The following is a 26,087-nucleotide window of genomic DNA, read 5'->3' on the forward strand; positions in this document are numbered from 1 at the left end:
GTCGTTTTGAAGGATTTGAGCCATTTGAGTCACAAAATTTTGAGCTACCTAGCATTATTGTATTTTTTTGCACAAATTAGTACATGAGCCACTTGTACTTTCATGAATTTCACATTTCACTTTTTTTATATTCTCCCAAAAAATTAGGAGCTTATTTGATACAGCATATAACAAATTGAAATTTGATAATCGAATATTTAAAGTTAAAAACACCTATTTCCATAATCAATTTTTTCTAACTTATTTAAACTATTTATGTCACATAAGTATAAACAAAAGGTAAATCAAACAATCTGACACAAATGTCCAAAATTAAAAAATAAAATAAAATAAATTATTAGAGCCTAATCAAACCATCTTTGTAAAGACATGATCACGTAATACCTATCTTTATTTAGCAACTTCAGTAATTTAGCTAGGTTTAGATATTGGTATCCTAAAAAACATTTACAAAATTACATCAGCAATCTACCATGAAAATTTCCATAAATTAAAATGCACCCAAGGTTAATCGAACAGAGATTTCCAAAAAATTGGCATTCAAGTTTGAATTACTAGTTGTGTACAACCTTTTAAACATTACAAATGCAGATCATCACTTGAACACTGTTCTCAAACAAACACTAGGTTGTGTGATTCTGAGCTTAGTATTCTGTTTCCAAGACCCCATCAATTAGACCAAACTCCATAGCCTGCAAAAGAAAGGGCAGATGTAAATTGATCATGAACTATCGCAGAAAATGGAGCCCCTTTTCACAGAAAATTGGGAGGCAAATCCATTAAACTACAATCCCAGGAAATTCAGGCGTACACCCTAAAGATTCTTATTATTTTTTGACTTCATTCGAACCAAATTGTGGCAACAAAATGGAATTAAAATTAACCAACTAAAGCTAGTTCCATTGTCCAAAAGAATTGAACCTCACTATGAGGTCAAGGGTTCAAGAATCATTTGCAACAGGCAACATTCTCCCCTGCAAGGCTATGGCCTTCAATGTACCATTTAAAAAAATGTCCAGAAAATTAGGACCACAACATTGAAACCAATAATAAGATGCAATGCAAGCAAGAATGGTGATAAACACACCCTCTAGTACTCATGCATTTCCTAGGCATTCTATATAACATACACAACTCATTAGCTATGATGCAAGGTATTCAGAAAATATTGCGGAACGAGCATTGGGTACTGACCCGGTATGGGTCCATATACCAGTACGACTACACACGCACTAGGTATGCAGAATATTTTGGGTAAGGCTTGGGCACAACATGGATATAGGACCGGTAAGGCATGGGTACGTCTCGGGTATGGCAAGGGTAAGTTTCAAGTACTTTTGCGGGTACTTTGTATGATAAATATAATTTCTTTTGTTGTTTTTAAAATATAGGGGTATTGGACCAATTATATTGTGCCTATTTCTACAAATTTTAAAAATATAAGGTATTTCTACAATTATTAAAATATAAAAAATACTTAGGGTTCTTTATTTGACCATTACAAAAGTACTTCAATTACTTGTATCCTATTTTTTTAAGGTTTTGTTGTGTCAGCATACTCATATCCACATCCGTACTTGCGCCCAAGCTTCCTACATCTTGTTTGTTATGTGTTCCCTATGGACTCACTCATGCTTTCAAATCTTTATGCAAACAAAAATTCTCCAATCTAAGTTGTACATATCACCACTACTAGACAGTGTGCACACCCAATGGGTGTGCTATGAAAATCAACAATTTAGATTTGGGGGGGGGGGGGGGGGGGGGGGGAACTGATAAGTAATTAAAATTTAAAATTCCAAATCAAAAGCTAAAGTAGTTATATATAGGTAGTTGCACAGAAGCAATTTGGGAATGAGACAAAGTGTGACAGTTCACACCAAGAAAGGTGTGCATTATATAATAGAATAGATGTTTTCACTAAGCAAGCCAGATCAACTATACCAATGTAGTTGAGTTTGCAAAATCCTGTCAAAATAGCAAACTCACAAACTTGAAAGGTTGGGCGTTTGATGTCCAGGCGTGTACAAGACCCAAATCCGCAAGGGTTCAACACCAGGCATCCCCCTAGACAGACTCGACCAAATACACTTATTCATCATGTTTCATTTTTAGAATTACTTTTTCCCTAATTCCTCTCAAGTATTGTAAGGAGAGCTAACCATTGAGGTTAGTGATGAGCATTGACAATCAGGATTGTACCTCACAACTACAAGAAGGATAAGGATTGAGGAACCTCACCTCTGAAACAGACAAAAATCTGTCCCTCTCGGTGTACTGTTGCACTTTTTCTAGAGATTGGCCAGTAAAAGCAGCATACATTTTGTCAATTTTCTGTACCAAACAATAAGGACAAAAAGAACACAGTGAAATTACGTGTTTCATAAGTTCGAGCACTAGTGTATATAAATCAAAAGTTCAACTGTGAGGCAAAGTAAGAGCTTTAATGCAAGTGGAAAACTCAGTAAGTATAATATGAAGTCATCTAAATCTCAACTAAGTAATGTCAACAGGAAGAAGCTACCTACAGTTTATATCTTATTGCTAAAATATTCCAGAATAGTGGGCAAGATCATTTTAAATAGGATACGATGACAGCTAGCTCGTAGTTACTGTGCTTAAAAGGCAATATTAAGCCTCTTGACAACAAGAATTTTACACATCAAAATGTTGGAAAATTGGTTTCTTTATATATTTGCATTGTGAGAATATTAGGTTAGGTTTATATGTATGGTAGTGTATATTGTGTATATATATAGCAGTGTTTCATTCAAAAAGTATGTTTTCTTAAAGAAAAATGGAGTGAGGGAAAAAGAAACATGGCAGACTGCTGGCAATATTCAAAAATCAAAACAGCTACAAGACAAAGTAGCCTTTTAATTTCAATGGTCAAGTGAAAAAAAATGCCCACACAAGTTCCAACTTGGATTCAATTACAAAAGATAATTAGGTGACATTATATTCGTCCGGAGACCATCCAGATCATACAAAGGAAGTAAGTAAGAGAGACTGACATGGCGTGATTGAATTGCTTCATTCACTTGGCGCCTCACATCCTCCACATGCCCCTACAAGAAACAAAAGCACAATTGGACCTGTATGTTTAGTAAATGAAACCATATGTGCTGACACTGATTCAGCAATACATGTTAATTCAACATATGAACATGCTTTAAAGGATCTAATCAATTATTAATTATGTGTTTTTAATCATCATGCATGTATAAGAAGCTAAATATTACACAAGCACACGGGTTTTTATGCCAAGTAAGGGGAGAAAAAAAGAAAAAACACAAGATTAAATATAAAAATTTGTCACAAAATTCCAAGCAAGCAAGGCGATGGGGTTATGGATCTTTCAAGATATCCTACTCCTGTGTAAGAATTCTTGGTCCAGAAAACAAAGTTTACTTCATACCCCACATCCACTCTGCGGTTGATGAATCATAATACGTGCATTTGGCATTGCGTACCGCATTCCCTTTTCACCACCAGCAAGAAGAAGTGCTCCTTGGCTTGCAGCAACTCCAAAACATACTGTGCCAACCTTAGGCTTTATCTGCAAAATGAATAATTCAAGTAAAACATTAAATGGAGACAAGCTTACAAACAAAAGGATGGAGACAAATTTGCAAACAAAAGGACAAAAATAGAGTTTGTGCACACAATTCGGAGAAAGAGTTATATGCTTGATTGAAATTATTGAATCAGATTGTATCTTTAGACGATATTGGAGACCCCAGACACATATGATCAAAAACAATGGCTTAGCCTCCTAGGTAATACAGAAACCGTCAGCATAAACCACGTGCGGCACAGTGTAAGTGTATACATGGGAACCACCCATAAAGTCTAACCTGAACCTGGTAAAGTTCATCAAGCTACTCAACACATCCCAACCCAACCCAACCAAACAATGCCTTCAACTCTACTGCTTTATGCCATTTTAGTTGCCTTTAGGCAATGCCATCATGTTGATATGGAAATGGAGGTTGTACTTAGGTGGTTGACCTCTTGGTGACTATGGAAATGGACCATGGAGTTGACCTGTTGGATTTGGGGTGCTATCATGCATTTTCTCCTCGAGACCATAACATTTTCTCCTCTCCACCAATTTTGGTCTTGAGTTGAGATTGGATGGAACCTTGCTCTATTTCATGGTCTTGTGTCTATGAAGGTCTTGCCAAGAGTGGCGGTGCCTTCTTCCCCTTCCTTGTTTCAGTTGACATTAGTGATGCCCTTCTGTTGATTTAAAATCCACCTACTCTCCACCTACTTCACCCACTTAAACCTACTCCACTAAACCTAACCCACTACTTCACCCACTCTCCACCTACTGCACCCACTACTCCACTAAGCCTAACCCACTACACCACTACCACCTCACCTACTCCACTAAACCTAACCCACTACACCACTACCACCTCCACTTCACCTACTCCTTACCTACTACACACTCACCCTCTTCTATATATAGGAATAATGAATCTTGTAATCTATAAATAAAGACATCAATCAATAATACATAAATTCTTACATGGTATCAGAGCAAGGTTAAGAATTTAATATTTTTTCGCTTCACCGGCGGGCGGCAACCTCGCCTTGGCCGCCCGCCGGACCTCAACCTAGTCCGCTAGAATTGTCTACTACATACCTACCTCCTCATCATATCTTCATAACATCTCATTCTCTCTCGGCATCATAGTAGCCGTGATACTGCTCATACTTCTGGACAGCGGAGAGAACATCGTCTTTCTCGATCTTTCCGCCGACGCCGGTGGCGAGATCCAAGGCTCCGGCTTTCGACATCACTCTCCCCAAATAGTCCATAGCAGCTTCTCCACCGGAAAGATACTCCTAACAGCAGCGGAAAAAAGGTGTTTCCCTCAGCCAAACAAGGCTCAATAGCTGTGGTCCTCATCAAAATACGTGTAATTGCTACTCCTGAACTTGGTTTCCCTATCCTTGCTAACAAGCTTCTCAAATGCTTCCGGGCCATGTTCTTCTATGTACTTCTCAGCAGCAGTTAGAATGTCATCTGGCTTACTGAAGATGTCCTTCTTCCTTGGGACATACTAGACGTTAACAGTCTGCTGTGGGTTAAGAAAGAAAGGCCTCAAATAATGCTCATAAACATATGCAGCACCACTGATACTCTTTATGATGGTGGATATTTCAATGCCATTACAACACAGCACCTTGAAATTTATTTTATTTTATTTTCTTATCTCTCTTTCTGACCATTACAACACAGCACCAGCACACTTGTTCCCACCTTTCATCATGGTCTCCACTTTCTTTTTCTTTTTTTATATTTATTTTAATCCATCTTTTTGAAAACAAAACCAATATCACTTTTTTTAATTCCTTAATTTATTTTAATAACATGAGTGGCCTCTCTTTTCCACCATCTCCCTCTTTTTCTACACAATATTTTTGTACCACCGCCCACTCCATGATTTCCATATTAATATTATTATTATTATTATTATTATTATTATTTTCACAAAAAAAAAAAAAAAAAAAAAAAAAAAAAAAAAACTCATTCCAGTTGATTTTTCTGCCTTACCACACCTACCATTCGAGTTTGCCAAACACACTTATTTTATTCATGTCAGGATCAACCCCGATCATAATTTTACACGAAAAAAAAAAAAAAAAAAAAAAACAAAAAAACCATCATAACACACCCAACACCCACAGTGGGATTTTTCTTCTCTACTCTGCTGCAGATCTCTTCTTCTTTCCTCCGTCCTGGGCGGCCCTTGACGGTGCTGCCTCCGTGTTTCCTACGCCGCCGAGCACGTTCACTCCTCCATACTCCTCCACTGCAGCATACGGCGGACCTCCAAATCGGAACATCACAGTGGCCTTCCGCTTCAGCTCCTTATTTTCTGCTTTCAGCACACTTATCTCTGCTCGCGCATCCTTATACATGCGTTGGAGCAGAGCCAGCTGGGAATTTAACTGTTGCACCTCATTTGTCCTGCTCTGCAGCCGGTGCGACAAGTTTGTGACCGCCGTCATGGTTTCCACACATGACTTCAGAGTATACTGATTGGCCTCAATATCAGTTTGCACCGCCATTTTTTGCTCCACCGACCGCATCGGAAAGTTCAATGGAGCAAAACCAGAGGTGTTTGGTTGAGGTTCACTGGCCATCGCACCAGTTATTTCTCTTGTGGACTCGTTCAGTTCTGGAAAGAGCGTGAGCAGACCACGGGAAGAGGAGGCCATGTTCTGGGTAGCTGGACGGGAAGAAGAGGCCATGTTGCTGAGTGTTTCAGAGACGGGTTGGTTACAGAGTATTACAGAGTTTCTCAGCAAAGGAAGAGTTTGTTTCAGAGGTTTTTCGCAGCTTTTCTCTGCCTCAGCCTCAACCTCCGTCTTATAGCCGAGGCAGCCACGCGCATCGCGCGCCTCTTGCCACCAGCCGACAAACGGGCACGCCAACCAAGACACTCACGTGCCTCGCCATCATGTCCGGCACACCTTTTGATAAATTGGGCACGCCTTTTGATGGCACGCCTTTTGAAAAATTGGGCGCACCTTTTGAGGGTGTGACTTTTTTAATGGGTCCGACAAGACTCTGTAAACTGTCCCGACATAGATTCCGGTTAGTTTCTACAAGGGTCCGACAAGACTCTGTAAACTGTCCCGACATAGATTCCGGTTAGTTTCTACAAGGGTCCGACAAGACTCTATAAACTGTCCCGACATTGATTCCGGTTAGTTTCTACAAGGGTCCAGCAAGACTCCGTAAACTGTCACAACAACTGTCACCACATTGTCTGCTACAACGGTCCGACATGACCCCATAAACTGTCTTCTACAACGGTCCGACATGACCCCATAAACTGTCTTCTACAGCGGTCTGACACCGCCATCCAGTGTCTCTTATCCTCTTTTATTTTTATGTATTTTCTTGTTTTGTTACTCTCTCCAAACTCAAGTTGGTTAGTTCCTATCCCCCTTGAGTTTGCGGGGGGCTGTTAAAATCCACCTACTCTCCACCTACTTCACCCACTTAAACCTACTCCACTAAACCTAACCCACTACTTCACCCACTCTCCACCTACTGCACCCACTACTCCACTAAGCCTAACCCACTACACCACTACCACCTCACCTACTCCACTAAACCTAACCCACTACACCACTACCACCTCCACTTCACCTACTCCTTACCTACTACACACTCACCCTCTTCTATATATAGGAATAATGAATCTTGTAATCTATAAATAAAGACATCAATCAATAATACATAAATTCTTACAGAAGTGGAGGATTAATTGTTGATGGTTGCCTTCTTGGATGCATTTGAACCCTGGAGTAGGGCTATTGGATTCGGGGATCTCTCATTTTGACATGAGTTTCTTTGTGGTTTCTTGGGCTGCATCTTGATGCCTTACCATGGTGGTGTTTTGATATTTCATTTGGGATCTCAGCTACCTCTCCATGGTACAATGACGAAGTGGGTTCCACGTGTTGTGAGTGCACTTTGGTGCGATGTTTACCAAGTTTGCATGGGAATTTCACGATGATGAGTTGGGAAGAATGCTACTCTTGTATTTCTCTCCAAGAGAGTTTGTACCTATGAAGCACGGATACTTCAAAAAGAGAGACATATCCGTATCGGATACTTATCGAATACCGATACTCCTTGGATACTCGCGGATACGTATCGGATACTTCTTAATTTTTTTATTAATTTTGGAATATTGAATACTTAATTCTGAAGTATTGGATACACGAAGTCACATATTATTTCTAATACTTTGTTTAGTTCTTTAATAAGAGGAATATAGTAAGAGTTAAAGTAATAGAATTTGTCAAATTGATGTATTCTTATTATCTCTCTCACTTCTCTCTTGGTCTCTCGCTCTCTCACATTTCTTCTTTTTGCTCTTGTTCTTTTTTTGGTGTTGGCATGTAAAGATGATATTTAATTTGCATTTACTTTTGCTTTTAATTTTGGATGCTTTATGAATATTTAAAGACTCTTAATTTAATAGGAATCCCTCCCTTTATTTATTAATTTGCTTTAAGTTTTATTTTCATACATATTACATTATTAAAATTATAGGCTGTGTTTGGAACAGCTCTGGAAACATGATTCCAAAGCTGTTTTCAATATTTTGTTTGGTTAAAGTTTTGAAAAATTAATTCCAATATAACATTCCAAAACTCAATTTGATGGGACTTAAGCCTTGGTTTGGTTTGGTTTGGTTTGGTTTGGTTTATAACATTCCAAAACTCATTTCAACTTCCATTTGGAGAAGAGAGTTTTTTTTTTTAATTTTGAATTTTGAAAAGCGCAACTTGTGTCTACCCGGTCATCCTCCCGGACGTCCGGTCGATTGACCGGAACAGTGGTTTTTTTTTTTTGTTGCAATTGGCACCTGTTATTTATTTAGAGAAAAAAAAAAGGGGGAATTTTGTTTTTGATTTTTTTAACAAAAATAATATTTTTTTATATATTTTAAATCAAAAATATTTAAAAATAATAATTCCAACCAAATATACAATCAAAAGTTATTTTAAAGCAGTAATTGAAGGTTTATTTTGAAAAAAAAAATATTTTGTTTGTAATATTTTCAAATTAAAAAAAATTATGTTATTTTTTTGATAATTATTTTTTTGAATTGAATTTTAAAAAGAGTTTGGTTATGCATTTTGAACAAAATTTTCAATAGAGTTTTGAGATGTGTGTTTGGTTGAGTTATAACTTTTTGAATCATAACCAAATAAATTTTCTTATTTCACATGTCACATCACACATTCAAAACTCAATTCAACACTCAACTCAAAACTCAATTCAAAACTCTTTTTAAAACTCATAACCATACAAATTTTCTACACTCAAATCATAATTCCAAAACTCATAAACTCAAAACACAACTTTATTTTCAAATCATATTTCTAGAACTCTACCAAACACTACCATAAATTTTTTTTTTTTTTTTTTACGAACGTCGTACCTATATCTTACTTTTTCAAATTTTGGCGTATCGCCGTATTTGTATCCCCGTATCCATATCCGTGCTTCCTAGGTTTATACCCTAAAAGTTGTGTGTACCCTATGTGTATGTGTATTAAGCTTTCATTGTACATGAAAGAGTAATTCTTTCTTCCGCTTGTGTTAGCTATTTTTTTCCCCTTTCCTTTGTCCTTCCAACACTCACTCAGTTTTTCCTTCAATTTGTTCATCAAGATCTTGAAACAGTCCGGCCACCACTTTAATCAACGTGCATGAAAAATTGCACATTCAATGAAACTAATAATACTGTTCAAACAATGAAGTTGCACTTGAGTTCATGAAAAATCAAACAAAAGATCATCTTTATTGTGTCTCTATTATTATCTCAAACTAGATTGAGGTTCTTCACAAAGCATCTGATATAGGCAATAATGTAGCAGATAAAGGGGTGAAAGATGCCTACCACATACAATATGTACATGATCAAAGTTTTTTATGTTTTCCCAAACATACATACACACAAAAGAAGGGGAAAAAAAAAGGACAAAGAAGAATAAACAAGAGGCAAAAGAAATGCTGCAGTTCTAGCCAGCGGATAACATCATATCACATAATAGAAACATAAATGCTTGAAACAAACGTGTATTGAAACTAAGGGGTTGTTTGGGATGAACTATATAAGTGCACTTTTTAACTTTTTAGCTAAAAAAGTAGAGAAAAAAAAAAGATGATTGTTTGGGATAACTTTTTGAATTTTTATGAAAAAATGTGTATTAAAATATTGTATGAAATACCAAAATTACCATATTACCCCTATCAGTACTAACATGCATACCGTGCATGTCAGTACGGTTGCCTTTTTTCCTTACAAAACTGTGGTGGGCAGCCAGGTTTGTTTGACTTTTTTTTTCAATTTTTTTTATTTTTCTTTTTCCTGTTCCCAACGAAGGACATTTATGTCTTTTTGCCCTCTGTCTAAGATTCCTTTTTTCCCGCCAAACATGTGAATAATGTTAACTTTTTGTCTTTTGTAGGGTATTCCAAACACCCACTAAATCTTGAGGTGCATTTTGCTATGAAGACAACAATGAGCCATTTGCAAGGGAGTAATAAGAGTCCATGTTTCTATCCGTATTATGCTAGTACCAAATTACAAAATCAATGTTATTACTATCAGAAGATATGCAAGAATAAAACAAAAACAGAGTGAAGAGCCTCAGAAAAAAAAAAATGATCTTCACATTCTTACCCAAGACATGCAATCGTAAATTGCTAACACTGAGTAGGTGCTTCCACCAGGGCAGTTCAGATACACCTGACATGGCAAAAGACAGTCACAAAAATGAAGAATATGGTTACAATATATTAGGCTCATAGCTCCAATTCCAATGTCTGAACTACAAGAGTGAGAACTAAGTAATGAGTTAGTATAAATCACACCAGAATATCGGCATCCTCGTCTATAGTTGCTAGGGTCACAAGCTGTGATATAACTTGCTGAGCGACCTGTGAGTTTATTGGCTGTCCAATGAAGATTATGCGATTCCTGAATAAAACAGTTGAAAGATCCAGAGGTCCTCCAGGAGTCATAACAGCTGGCATTACGGGTGGATTCCCTTTTCTAGCTTCTATTGCACCATAACTGTTCATAATGAGATGCTATTAAATAATAATTATAATTCATATTCATCATCAGAACAATAATCAACAAAATTTGTTATGAAATAAATTATCTCTCTGAAACTGCAGGACCATCACAAAATTGATTTGAATAGCAGAACTAAAATACGGATAAAGAGTGGTCAAGTTATAATGCTTTCATACCAACAACTAAAACAAAATATTATTAACTATGAACACTATTTTGTTATATATATATATATATATTATATAATATAATATCGCAATTTATAAGATGTTAACTGTTATTGAGGATCAGCATCGCCGACTTTGGTAGGGCAATTTCCGGTGAGCTCGCTGACTGTGGTAAGAGTGTAGGGAGGCGGAGGAACCTCAAGTCCTGCTTCTCTTGGGGAGTGTAGAGAACCTGGTCTCTTCCTTGCGTCCTGCTCCTGTGTGTTGGGAGTGAAGGAAAGGAGATTGGGTTCGTGTCCTGCTCTTCGGGAAAGTGTAAGGAGGTTTTCTTCTGGTCCTTTTTTTTTTTTTGAACAGGTTTTCTTCTGGTCCTTGCGACCTGCTCTTGCGCAAACAGTTTTTTCATCCAAGTCAAGATAACAAGTGTCTTAACAATGGGTGGATGAACTCCGGTGTTGCATAGAAGAAGACAAAATGGAATGGCCAAAAGACAGAAGCCAAAGTGAAGGTTTGTACACAATCGTGGATAATATTCCGGAATTAATGGATCTGAGAGGATTATTTGCACTTTTTACAAAGTTTGGGGTGGTAAAGGATGTTTTTATTCCAAATAAGAGAAGAAAAGCAACTCAATCAAGGTTTGGGTTTGTGAGGTATGGCTGTCAGGTGGCAGCAGATGTAGCTATTCAGAAAACAAATGGTCTATGGTGTGATGAAAAGGCACTGAAAGTGAAAAATGCTGATTTTGGCAAAAATAAAAAAGCAGATGAAAACTTTGTTTTTGAGCAAAGAGTAGGGAAGGAAAGAGAGGTCATGCAAAAAGGTAATGTTCCAGCAACCCTTAATCATAGATCCTTCGCTGAAGTCGTAAGGAGAGGAAAAGAGACGGGAAGCAGAGTTAACTGTCAAAGCTTTTGAAGAAGAAAGTGGTTGGTTATATGAAAGCATAATTATGAAGTTGAAAAGTTCTCTTTTTAAACCCACTTTCATAGAAGAACTAAAAAAGCAAGGTCTTAAGGAAGGAATGATTCGAGATGGATCAGGTAGAAAGATAATTATGACTTTTCGTTCAGTGAAGGAAACGAAAGAAAATTTCATCAAATTGAAGGAATGGTATGAAGAATGGTGTGAAAGTATAAGGGAGGGAAATGAAGGACTCTGTATGGATTATGAAAGGGATGTTTGGTTAAGATGCTATGGTGTTCCTCTGAATTTATGGAATTACAACACTTTTAAAAACATAGAGAAAACCTATGGGGGAAGTCATTGAGATGGATGATGAAACTCTTGAAATGGTATCATTTCAGTGTGGGAAAATCAGAGTGATCACAAATAGTCTGGAATTTATTAACAAAATCATAAATCTGGAGTGCAAAGGAAATGTCTATCAATTAAGAATAGTGGAAGAACAAGTTCTAGCATCAAAGAAGGAAATGATAGGCTGCTCAGGAAATGTGCATCAGGGGTCGGAAGGATTTTGCAGCTGTAATATCAATGGTGATACAGTATCTGGAAATGAAAATGGAGATGAGGAAGAAGATGATGACGGGGAAAATGACGTGGAGAACAATGAGAATGTGGCACATAAGGTGGATGATGTAAGACGAGTAGGGACAGCGCTGGATTTTGAAAACAGAGGTCATTTAGTAATTTAGGGTTTAAAGGGTTAAATTGAAGGCTAATAGGTAGAGGAAGGGATTAAGGTTGATTTGGGGGTGATGGCATAGGGTTTTGAGGTTGAAAAATGCACTTTTAGAGGGCTGTGAATAGTAATCCGAAAATAGTAAATTGAAACAGAAAAGAAGAAGAAAGAAGAAAAGAAGATAGGTCTAGGCATCACACCTAGATTCCATACGCATTATACCTAGGGTTTGATTGCATCACACAATCCATAAAGAAGCTTCAAAGCTCTTAATTTTTTATAAAATATCAATTCTATTGAATTAGAAGCATTACATAAAGATTTTCTAAACCAACTATAACAAAAAAAGGAAACTACTAAAATATCTTTGACTTCTAAAACCAATTTAAAACTAAATAAGAACATAAATAAAAACTAATTAAATAATTTGACCCATAGAATAACCCATGGGCAACACACACAACCCATATTCAGAAATTCTACAAATTACCAAAATACCCCTAAGCTTAAAATCCTAGAAAACATAAATTTAATTGTAAAATAAGACTAAAAATATTATAAACATAATTATAGAAGATTTCTATCAGTTTCTTTATGAAATCAGGCCAATGTCCATTTATCATCGCTTCTTTAAATTTAACCTTCCTTGAGCTTTTTATACTCTACATCAATGGAGAAGGAGATGGATAATCTTACTATTGTGGCATTCAATAATTAGGCAGAGGAAAACAATAGGAGAGATGATGTGGCAAATGAAGGGGATAGGCAATCCATTTCTGTTGTCGAGGAAACCAGAAGTGGCATGGGAAACACAAGAGATGGGGGAGCAGGCGTGGGTGATGAATTACTCTCAAGGGAGAGTTCCAAACATGCACATGATGAAGAAAATTGTAGGGTAGATGATACTATCGTTACACAAGGGTTTATGAAAAGCTTTAGTGGGCCAGTCTCCATTCAGCCCAGAGTAAATTTGGAGGTGGTGTTGGATCACTTTTCAAAAGAATATATCAGTGGGCCAGCAAAGGATGTAAATGGGCCAAATGAGGAAAGGCCTGATGAGAGGAACTTTTGTTATGCCCACACCCAGAATGTGGTAAACCCAGATTCAATGACCTCAAAAGCAAGCAACAGAAGAAGAAGAAAGAAGATGGAGTACCCTCAGGGAACGCCGACAAGAATGTAGAAAAGGGCAACCATTTTTAGAGTGGCTGCTGCAGCCATATTGCTATCAGTGTCGAGCAATTCAAAGTCCAAAAAAGGGAGATATCTACTAAATGAAGCACAAGCAACAATCAAAATTGGGAAATCTAGGGCTTAAACTGTGAAGGAAATGAGGATGAGGTAACACAGAATTGTGAATCTTGAAGAAAATGATAAGCAGAGAACGGCAAATAGGAAAGTGGAATGTGATGAACAATTATCATGCTCAAAGGTGGAGTTTGGAGGGTAACTAATTTTCTTAATGATGATACTTACATGGAATATAAGAGGGCTTGGCAAATCTGAAAAGAGAAAGATCAGAAATTTGATCAAAGAAAGTATAGTTGATGTGGCTTTCTTCCAAGAAACAAAGAAATCAAATTTATCTGAAGAATTGGTAAAATCTATTTGGCCAAATGATCAGATGGACTTCATGAGTGTTGACTCAGAGCGAAATGCAGGAGGACTACTTTGCATTTGGAATCCAGAGTCTTTCAGAATTTCTAGGTGCTTTAGCAACAGACACTTCATTATTATGTTAGGTACATTCAATTCTCTTTTGATTGTGTTCTAGTTAATGTTTATGCACCAAATGATGGGGTAAAAAGGGGTAAGTCGTGGGAAACTCTGATTAACCTAAGAAATTATTTTCACAAACCATGGTGCTTGGGTGGAGATTTTAACGAAATTAGATCTTTAAGTGAAAGAAGAGGAGTTTCAAGAAGAGATAGGGGGATGAGGGAGTTTCATGAATTTATCGACACAACGGAAGTTTTTGATATACCTATGTTGGGTAGAAAGTACACATGGTGTAACTCTCAAGAGGGGGAAGATAGAGCAGGATTGACAGGTTCTTAAATGGGTGGAAAAGTACCTTTTAAAGTTATGGGGACTGCCAAAGCTGATGTCTGATCATTGCCCACTGCTGCTAAGGGAAGATGAGAGGGATTTTGGGCCCAAAGCAATTCCAGTTTTTACATACATGGACAATGCATCCCAATTTCTTAGCTCTAGTAGAAAAAGCTTGGGAGGAAACTCAAGAGATGGGATGGGCAGGGTATGTTGTTTTCAAAAAGTTTAAAGGCCTTAAAACAACTTTGAAGAAGTGGAATATTGAAGTTTTTTTTTTTTTGGATAAATAAGCAAATATTAAAGAAAGCATCAAGTTGATGCAACGAATACAAGAACACCACCCCAGATTGGGGAACCAATAAAGACAAGGGCTAACCAATCACCTCATCTAAAAAATCGAGAAACACAAATAAATCCGGATCTACCCTACCCTACCCTCCAACCAACTATACATAACTATAAGAAGACGATTCTATAACCAAGAAACACCATGAGAAACCTCTAAAAAGGTACGTCTATTTCGCTCCAACCAAAGTAGCCACGTGAAACAGAACGGTACCAATAACCAAACCCAGCGCCACCGCTACCCAAGACGAATGCCTCGCCAAGCCCAAAGGAAATCCAACACCCCCTGTGGCTAAACCCAATCAACCCCAAAGAGTAAACAAACAAAGCCCCACAAAGTCAAAGCCACCGAACAATGAAGAAACAAATGATCTACTGTCTCTACATCCTCGCAGCACATACAACACCGATTCACTAGGATGTGCCCCCACCGCATCAAATTATCCAACGTGAGATTCCGACCTAAGGCAACCGTCCACATTAAAAAGGCAACCTTAGTCGGAATCGCCGGAACCCAAACACTTGTCCAAGGAAAGACCCTACCACCATCTCCCATCAAGCCCCGATAAAGTGATGCTACTGTGAAACGTCCTTTTGCTCCCATCGCATTCCACACCACGACATCTTGTCCCACCCAACGGTCCCCAAACCATATAAGAAACCCCACAACTCCACCAGCTGAGCAACCTCCCAATCTTGAACCTCCCACCGTAATTGAATATCCCAGACCACCACACCCCCTCCACCCAAATAGGAAGCCACCAAAGTCGCAATATTAAAAATCAAAGGGAAACGAATCTCCAACACACCCTCCCCACACCACTTGTCTTTCCAAAACCTCACCCTAACCCCATCCCCCACCTTAAACCCTACCCACTTCCAAAACTCCACCCTCCCCAGCTAAATCCCTTTCCATAACCCACACCCATAAGTAAAAGAAATAGATCCTGAAACCCAACCCCCGCTACCCACCCTATATTTAGAAGCCACCACCTGCTACCACAATCTATGAGGCTCCAAAGCAAAACGCCACAACCACTTCTCTAATAGGACTCAATTAAAAGTCACCAACTTCCTCACCCCCAACCGTCCAGCTTGCTTGGGTTGTAGGTCTAACCCCAATCAACCAAATGATACTTAAAATCATCACCACCACTGCCCCAGAAGAAGTCCCTCTAAAGCTTCTCCAACCATAGCGCCACTGACACTAGAATAACATGGACCGACATGAAATAAGGGGGGATACTACTCAACACACTCTAATCAATGTCAACCGTCCATCTTTCGAAAGATATTGGCACTTCCACCCTACCAATCGACGTTGGACGCGTTCCACGACTCCGTCCCATGCCCCCTTCACCTTAAAAGAAGCCCCTAACAACAAACCCAAACAGGACACCAACAAAACCAAGACCTACACCCCAACACTGCTGCTATGAAAGGTACTCTGACAACCTCCCCAACGGGAATAAGCTCCGACCTCCGCCAGTTAACCCAAAGGCCCGATACTACCTCAAAACAAAGCAAAACACATCTCAGATATCCAACCTGCTCCGCTTCCACACCACAAAAGATCAAAGCATCATCTACATATAGCAAATGCGAAACCCCAATAGGAGTCCCAGCCAATGAGCCCACAACAAAACCTGCCAATAGACCCCTCGTGCAAGGCTCCATTCAACAATCTACTCAACGCCTCCATCACTAAGAGAAATAGCAATGGGGACAAAGGATCCCCCTGCCGAAGACCTCGATGTATCTGAAAGGCTGCTGAAGAAGAATTACATGCATTAGACTTGCTTGCTGAGATGAGAGATCTAGATGTGTCAGAAAAAGTAAAAAGAAGAGAGGTCAGAGGAGAATTTTGAAAGATAAGCAAATGCTTGGAAAGAACATGGTTTCAAAAGTCTAGGATGAATTGGAACTTAAAGGGGGATAGAAATACAAGATTCTTACATGTAATGGCAACATGTAGACACAATAGGAATCTATTGAACTTAGTGATGGTGAATGGAATTCAATATGAGGAACCACAAAAGATTAGAGAGGAGGTCTTCTCTCATTTCAAAAACATCTTTTCTGAAGAATGGAATGATAGACCTAAACTTTCAGGCACTTTTAAGTTCATTAGGGAGAACCAAGCTGTTGACATTCTAGAAGGAGAGTTTTTGGAAAACTGCAGTAAAGGAGTGTGATGGGAACAAAGCTCCAAGTCCAGATGGGTTCAATATGGCTTGCATACAAAAGTGTTGGAGAATAATGAAGGAGGAGATTGTGCCATTTCTGGGGGAGTTTCACAGATATGGCAATCTAGTCAAAGGAATAAATAGTTCCTTTATTGCCTTGATACCAAAAAAAGGATCAGTTTGAATGAGTTCAGGCCAATAAGCTTAATTGGCTCATTATATAAGATCTTGACAAAAGTCCTTGCAAACATAATACAACAGGTGTTGCCAAGAGTGGTGAGTGAAGCTCAATCTGCTTTTATGGGAGGCAGAAATATAACGGACGGAGCCCTAATTGCTAATGAGGTGATAGATGGTTGGAGAAGATAAAAGAAAAGAAAAGCTTCCTCTTAAAATTGGATTTTGAAAAAGCCTATGACTCTGTAAACTGAGAGTTCCTATTTCATATGCTATCCAACTTTGGCTTTAGTAAAAAATGGGCAGATTGGGTGAGAGCATCCATTACCACAGCTAGAATTTCAGTACTAATGAGTGGGATCACCAACCTCTGAATTCTCTCAAGAAAAGGGCCTGAGACAAGAAGATCCATTATCCCCATTTTTGTTTAACATAGTGGCAAAGGGTCTGAATATTCTGATGGTAAGAGTAAGAGAAATGAATTTATTTAAAGGAGCAGAAGTGGGATATAATGGGAGTTGTTGTGTCTCACGTGCAATTTGCTGATGACACTCAAATTTTTTATGAAGCTGAAAGGGAGGAAGTTCTAAATCTAACAAGAGTCTTGAGGTGCTTTGAAATCCTATCAAGGCTGAAGATTAATTACCACAAAAGTGTAGTGTGTGGCATGGGGGTTGCTGATGACAGTATAAACGAGTTTGCAGCAATACTCAATTGTGCAGCACAAAAGCTACCATTAAAATTTGCCCCTAGGTGCCTGACCTAAAAGGAGGAGTACTTGGTTGCCAGTGGTACAAAAGTTTAAAAGTAAGCTAGCATAATTTCTTTCTTTTGCAAGAATAATTACTCTGATAAAATCAGTGTTGTCAAGCTTACCCATCTTCTTTATGTCCAACGTTCAAGATGCCTCAAGGGATAGCAAAGGAAATTGATAAAATACAAGTAGCTTTTCTTTGGGGAGGATCAAACTTGAAAAGGAAGATTCACATGGTCAAATGGACTGATGTAACAATGAGTAACACTCAAGAAGGGCTTGGGATTAAAAGAATAAGGGATATGAATGATTGTTTGCTCCTTAAATGGTGGTGGAGATTTGGGTGTGAAGAGAATGATTTATGGAAGAAGGTAATATGCAACAAGTATAGTTTTGTGGGTGGGAGATGGTTTCCTCTTTTGCATAATGAAAAAAGATTTTCAAGACTATGGCTTGCCATTATTTCAGTGGGTGTTCATAATCCAAATTTGTGCAATTTTTATTCAACAAATATAGAACTGCCAATTGGGAATGGTAGAAGAAGTTTTTTCTGGTTGGATAGGTGGATGGAAAATCTGATTTTGAAGAAGGAATTCCCTTGACTTTTTGATTTATCAACTGAGGAGGGATCCCTTATGGTATTGGCTGCTAGAAGAGGAGTTTCAAATGAGTGGACTTCGATTTTTAGAAGAAATCTGTTTGCTTGGGAGGATGAGGAACTGAGAAGGCTACAGAGTTTATTGAGTCAAGCTCCTCAGATCAGAGAAGGGTTTATTGACAGATTAAAATGGAAGGCTACCCCTTCAGCTGTTTTTAATGTAGCCTTAGCTTACAAATGGTGTGATTCAGTTCAGGGTCCAAGTCTAAAAGTTCCAGATTTGGTGTGGAAAAATGTCACTCCCCCAAAAGTACAATTTCTAGGGTGGTTAGCTTGGAAAGTAAGGGTTAAAACCTCTGATTATCTTCAGCAAATTGGAGTGTTTGGAGCAAATGTGGACTCAGTATGTGATTTCTGTAAATCAGAGGCAGAAGAGGTCAATCATTTATTGCTGAGATGTCAACCTATTTGGTGCTTATGGTCAGCAATAGTGAAATGGTGGGGAATCCAATGGGTAATGCCTGGATCAGTGGAGGGAGTGCTCCTTTGGTGGTCTAGCTATAAAAGGAAGGAAATTGAAAGACAAATTTGGAGGGCTATCCCACTTACCATTCTTTGGTCCATATGGAAACAGAGAAATGAGTGTATTTTCAAAGGTGCTCAGACAGATATGGGAGAACTATGTGAACTAATAAAAACAAGGATTGCTTTCTGGGTAAAAAAAACAATTCAGAAGGCTGCCTTACTCATAAAAAATTTGGTTTCAAATCTACAACGGGTAAGGGAGTGACGACTGAGATGACTTCCAGACAGATGTGCTATTGCAGCTTTGGTGAAGTTATGAGAAAGGAAGCTGGTGAGATGATGTATTGAAACAGAGAGCTTACTGAAGAAGTTTGCTTTGGTGAAAGGTTAATGGAAACAGACGTGCCTCAAATGGTGTTTTCTGCTACATATCAACCAATCAAATCCTTGTTTTTGTTTGAATTAAAGTGAATGGCTACTACTTGGTGCATTCAACAGAGATGAGACTGAAATGGGGAGGCTGCTGCTGCTATAGGGGTTGTGTTTTTTTGGAGGCTGATGCTGCTACTATTTGGGCTTGTTTCTGCTTTCTGCTTTTGTTTTGTTTTGGTTGGTTGTCTGTTTTGTTGGTTGGTTTCTCATCAACTTGGTATTGTACTAGCAAATGATTGGGCTTGCTTTGCAGTGCTAACCTAGTTAGGATCATTCAGTTTTGCTATGATGCCCTTTGCACTCATCTTTTTTATTGATGTTTATCTATTGTCTTGTACTCTAATTTCCATCAATAAAGTTTCGTTTTTGCTGATTACAAAAAAAAAAAAAAAAAATTGTGCTTTCACCACAACATGATTTTTTTTTTTTTTTTTTTTCCCCAAACAACAACACAACGAATTTATTGAAACAAAAGGTGAAAACAAGGGGAGGACAAGAAGTCCTCATACAACATCAAGAGATCAAAGCTAAAAACCGAAGAAATGAAAACTAAAACAAAACAGCAATCTACCACTAAGTATGGCAAACAATAGCCAATCCCTAGAGATAAAAAATAGGGGTATGTCCTTGAAAGGGGGAGACACACAAGCCCAAATTGATGCCAGATGCTGCACCCTATCCCACATAGCTTACTCCTCAAATTCCTTCTCATTAAAAATCCTATCATTTCTTTCCAACCAAATGGTCCAAAAAATAGCAAAGACAATGCAAGACCACAACATAATTCCCAACAACAACTATCCATTTTTAGAAGTTTGATGTCATTTTGTGTCAAACAATGAATTACAGCAACAACACAACTGGACAAAGTTAACAAGTAACATTATTTGATTAGCCTATTATAAAATTGGAATTGCAATTGAATGTCAAGAACAGTGTTTTAAAAAGCGCGAGGGACAAGAAAGTGCTTTAAACAGGTCAAGGCGAGGTGCAGAACAAAAGGCACTGAGGCACGCGCCTCAGGATGAGGCGCAAGGCAAGGGCCTTATGGGCTTTATGTAGCTTTTTACTCCAACACTTGATTTAAGTGATATCTTGTGTGCATACCCACAGGCAAAGTTTTGAAAAGCGGTTGCGGTCGCCGTAACAATTGTGGTGATGCCGTAGCAATTGCGGGGTATAAAGGCCGTAGCGTAACGGTTGCGGTAACCTGAACCGTGATTTCTCGCACAATTTGAAGAAAACTTACCGGTATGCATTTTTTTTTTCAGAATCACATTTATTGGGATTTAAAATAAATTTTTATCAATTTTTGTTAATTTTTAAATATGATCCAATATATTTCATATTTTCAAATCACTATAAAATGAGTTTTTTACATTTTATTTCAATAGCTAATGATTTTAAGAATAATTGATTTTAAATGTCTACAAATTATTTTTTACTAATACCTGAACTAACTGAATAAAAAATTTTCAAAATTATTAAATGAAAGGATTATAAAATAAAAATTGTGCCATAAATTTTTAAAAAAAAATTATTAAGAAAAAAAAAATTCATATAAGATTTTTTCTTTGGGTTTGGTTCACTTAAGTTTTGTTTTTTTTTTGTAAGCTTTTTTTTTTATTTTTTATTTTTTTTATTTTTAAAAAAGGAAGCTATTCAGGATATTGTAAAGGGTGTAACGATGTCTAACAGGTTGTTACGGTACCGCTACATGGCCGTTACACATATGAATTTCCATCACACCACTATAAAAGCCGTAACGGGTGGCGATAACCACCACAACTGTTACGTAACGGCGTTATGTAACGGTTGCGGCCGCTTTTTAAAACTTTGCCCACAGGGGATAACAAACCTTCAATATAAAATGAACAAACGTGTGAAAAGAGATCGAAAAAGTGATTATAAAAAAAAAAATTGCAATTAAAAAAAAGGATCGACAAACATGGAAGAGAGAACGACATCGTCTTCTTCATCAACAATTGACGTCGTCCTCTTCAAGTCCTTCTATTCTATTTTGTTCTCTTCTCTTCTTCGTTGTGTTCTCTCTATCTCTTTTCTTCTTCTTCGCTAGTTCTCTTCTTTTTTTGTTTTCTTTTTTTTTTATTTATTTCTTTCTTTCTTTCTTTCTTTTTGGTCCAGCCACTATTCTTTTTCTCCTCCTCCTCTTCCGCCTCCTCCTCTACTCCAACCATTGTTCCCCCCCATTCTATCATTGGTTTCTCGCTATCAGCCACCACATTTTCATCTTCTTCTTCGTTATGTAGCCAATGATTGAATGTTTACTTTTTTTATTTTTTAAATGGTGAAACTTGCTTTATGATTTTTGGAATGCTATATATATATATATATATTTTTTTTTTTTTTTGTTGATAAATAACCATACTTTATTAAAAGGCATCAAGATGATGCAAAGAATACAATAATAGAGGCCCTACGGACTAACAAATCAAATCCTCCACAAAATTTACAAAAGCCAAAACATCAGGATCAACCAAACTTGTCACCCAACCATGTAAACCATAAGTAGGCGTCTTTCTAACCAGTATACAGAATGAGACACCTCTTGAAAAACACGCCTATTCCACTCTAACCAAACCAACCATAGAATACAATGAGACGCAAGCCTCCATGCCTCCGCCCGACTCGACCCCCCACCCAACTTTGCATGACTGCCTTAACCGAATCCGGCTGCACCCAAGCCAAACCAAACCAAAAGTCTCAACCACTAACATCCAAAGGCGAGAAGTAACCAAATAATGAACTAGCAAATGATCCACCGATTCTGCATCACCACAACACAAACAACACCAATTAATCAAGATGTGGCCACGACGAATTAAATTATCCATAGTCAGGATACACCCCAACATAGCCGTCCACACAAAAAAGGCCACCTTAGATAGCGTACCCGAAACCCACACACTCTTCCAAGGGAACGCAACCACCTCCTCATAAGCAAGCACACCATAATAAGAAGATACAGAAAACGTGCCTTTAGCCCAGGACACCCCCATGCCAAAGAATCTTGCCCACCCTCCACCACCAGCAGCTCATATAAAAAACCCAACAACTCCACCAACTGATCTAACTCCCAATCCTGATTGGAATGTTATATATATATTTGTTTATGTTGAAAACTTCGCCTATATTAAAATTTTGCTTATCTTCTACAACTTGCACCTCGCATTGCACTTGGGCTATAGGAGATCTTATCGCGTCAGTGCGCCTAGAGCTTTTTAAAACACTAGTCAAGAAGCAAACCACATCAAGTGTCTGCACCAGCACTTGAACACAGTATCTATGACAAGCACCCTTACTTTCTAGTTTTTTATGACAACGAGGAAGTGTTATTTATTTATTTTTGGGCCTCCAACTTTAGAATCCTCATTCTTGTGCTTAAGTATAAGTCGGAAACTGAATTTCCAAAGTCCAAGCAATATGTACACTCTCCTCAATCAAACCAAGAAACAAGCAACATGGTATAAAGATTAAAGCCTCTCAAGGAAAAATCTGTTGATTATATTTTCATGGGAAAATGTCTAGGTATAATCTAAAACTGTCACAGCAACAACCATTTCAATACCTCTTGCTTTTGGTAAGTGATTATTGCCAAGAAATGTTGAAAGAGTACTGAAATGTTTTGAAGGAGATATGCTAATTGTACTAAATACTAGGAATTCTTTTCTTTTTTCTTTTTTTTAAATAAGTAAAGAAGACTTTATTGAAGAAAGCACCCAAAATGGAGGGTGCATGCCTTGTACTAATCCATCTCTATGTTATAAAGTTGGCCTGAACATTCAAGCGATGAACAAATTTAATGATTTGAATAACAATTCAGTTTAAAAATAAACAAACGTGGTCAAACCAACCAGCATAGAAGCTTATGATTATTAATTCATAAGTTCCTTAGGGTTTTCAAGACTACATACAGAGGGAAATAAATTTCAAAAGACTATTTAGCATACCAATTAAGAATATTTGAATCATAATTACAAAATGCATAATGCACTATGAGAAGAATAGAAGCAGTATACCTTGAATTAGTAGCCTGCTCCTCAAGTTTTAGAGGAACTCCACGTATTCCATTAGATAATCCTGGCAATGACATAAGATTTAGTTCCAAAAAAAAAAAAAAAACAATCTTTTAATATATGAAGATTTACGAAGATTTACGTGACAATCCGAGTACATTAGCAGAAAAGCACAGCTCACAAGAAAATCACAGACCCAAAAAGGAGAGGGAAAAAAAAATGTGAATGGTTTCAGAATTAGGAAGAGTTCACTCAGATTAAGGCATGGTTGCGTGAAATCGAAATTGTAACTGCGAAAAGAGTTCTAAACTCGAATCTGACTTTCAGAGTTGTATTTCAATGGAAAGCTAAATATTCGAGAAAATTAAATTGAGAAAAAAATAATAACAATAATAATAATTACCAATTGTTGAGGAGTCACCGTAAGGGCTGGGCAAGGCACAGATTATCGATTTTGTTGAGTTTCTGCACAGAAGATTGCTTTCGAAGATTAAAAACAATAATTGAAATATCACAAACTCCAAAATTCAAGAAAAGAAAACAAACCAACCACAAATTCACAAATTTACATTATATATATAGACATTTAGCAGAGAGAGAAAGATTTGAATACCTACGAGAAGCAAATGAGAGAAGCGAAGCTCTGTTGCGAGAAGCGATTGAGAAACTCAGCGGAGCTGAGATGGCTGAAGCTACCATTTCTGCAACTTAGAGAGAGAGAGAGAGAGAGAGAGAGAGGGCTCTCGGGAATCGATTGATAGAGGAAGTCTGAGAGAACGCTGATACTGGACGACCCGTTTATTATAAAAGCCCAATGGTATTGCTTGAAGCTATTGATATGAACTGGTGAACTAACCCAATATATGTATGCAAATCTGGCCCAATCTATCTATCCATGCTGGGTCCGTAAATCGAATCCGTTCATATCAATTTGGTAGGTTTGGTTTAGTTTTTTAATTCATAATTTGGTATTGATTTGAAAATTTGGAAAATCAATTTCCGTAGATTGGTTCCAAATTTAGGTCCATGATTTTCGTATTTAAACCGAATCAGATCATATAACTTAAATTATATATATATTAATTTACTAGATGTTATGTTTGTTTAAGTTAATAATGGAACAACGTGAATATTTATGTTTTGAAAATTTGTGTTTCGAAAAATCATAGCAGATTAATGTTGAATAATATTATGTTTTTGCTTAACTAATGAATATTACGAGAGTAGCTTGCTTGATATACATATTATTATTTTTAAAATTTAGGTTGAATATTTTTGAAAATGTTATATGATTTTTCTTGTGAATAGATTATGTAAAACCAACATTCTAAACTGAACTAAAGCATGCTTAAATGGTTTGATTTGGATTGATTTCATAATTTTAATGATTTGGTTTTCCAATTTTTATGGAACCGTAAACAATGAATTGATCCTAATTTTATCCAAAATCGATCCAAATCGGACCATACTTACAGCTATCTATCTGTCTATACATATATATATATATAGCATAAGTTTTTTTTTTTAATTGTTACCTTTTATATTTTTTAAAATTATTTAAAATAATACTCTCCAAACCAGACCATACTCAGAGCTATCTATCTATCTATACGTATATAAAGCATAAGGGTTTTGTTTTTTAATTGTTACTTTTTATATTTTTTAAAATTATTTAAAATAATAATATTGGTTAACTCTACGGCAGGGCATTGGATTATTTGACCCACGAAAATCGTCCAATCCGAACTACCCGCACCTATTTGGATAGTTTTGCATAATCGTTAAGGTTGGATGCAGGTTAGGATTTTTGCAAATTGTGGGTGAATTGCGGTTTTTACCCGCACTCGCACTCACCCGCTTGCTTCTGTACACTTTTTTTTTTTTAAATCTGGACCATCAGATTTTCTTATAAGTTTTGTAAGTGTGTAATTCTAATCTTCTCTTCTCTTAGTTACTTGCAAGTAAACAAATATTTTGCAGCTTGTTTTGCATTGCACGTATGGAAACCAGCAAATACTGGTAACTTGTAATAAAATGAGTAAAGAACTTATTCATGGGTATACTTCTTATTTTTCACTGGTTAATGAGTTCCGCTAACTCTAAAATCAATTTTTCAGAAGAGAAGTTTTTTCCAATTTTATTAAAAAAACTATAAGTTTTGTCTAGCTTATACCTTTTCTATGAAGTGAATGTGAGTCAATTGATTGATCATGGGGGTGTTTGTTTCAGCTTTTCAGAGCTAACTTATGGCTTTTAGCTTTGAAAAAGTTATTTTGGACTGTTTGGTTAAACTTATTTCAAACAGCTTCTGATTCTAACAGCTTATTTTAACTCAAAAAAGCTAATTCTGAGAAGCTGCTCACCCCTTGCTTCTGATTATCAGCTTCTGCTGTGGACATGTTAATTTATGGTTATACTCTTAAATTTTTTTATTTTTTATTTTTTAAAAAATAGAAAAAGACTTAAATGGACTATAGATTATTATTATATTTTTTTATGAGAAATGTAGACAAACAAAAAATAAAAATTAATTGAAAAAGT

General features: G+C 37.1%; 1 protein-coding gene across 2 annotated transcripts; it reads right to left on the bottom strand.

The window, feature by feature from the left end:
* Positions 1-358: 358 nt before the first annotated feature.
* Positions 359-24,553, bottom strand: CLPP6 (CLP protease proteolytic subunit 6). Of its 2 annotated transcripts, XM_028264496.2 has the most exons (9): positions 24,160-24,553; positions 23,950-24,011; positions 23,550-23,610; positions 10,424-10,625; positions 10,233-10,298; positions 3,419-3,559; positions 3,015-3,068; positions 2,242-2,334; positions 359-692 (listed from the first exon to the last, which is right to left on the bottom strand). In XM_028264496.2, exons 1-9 carry the CDS (start codon positions 24,243-24,245, stop codon positions 645-647), a joined length of 813 nt encoding a protein of 270 aa, XP_028120297.2. In that variant the 5' UTR covers positions 24,246-24,553; the 3' UTR covers positions 359-644. The 2 variants fall into 2 exon arrangements, with proteins under 2 accessions (XP_028120297.2, XP_028120298.2); XM_028264497.2 differs by lacking the exon at positions 2,242-2,334.
* Positions 24,554-26,087: the final 1,534 nt, after the last annotated feature.

This window comes from Camellia sinensis, chromosome 3, assembly GCF_055761805.1.
Source record: "Camellia sinensis isolate YWXY chromosome 3, ASM5576180v1, whole genome shotgun sequence".
In the NCBI taxonomy this organism is placed as follows: Eukaryota; Viridiplantae; Streptophyta; class Magnoliopsida; order Ericales; family Theaceae; genus Camellia; species Camellia sinensis.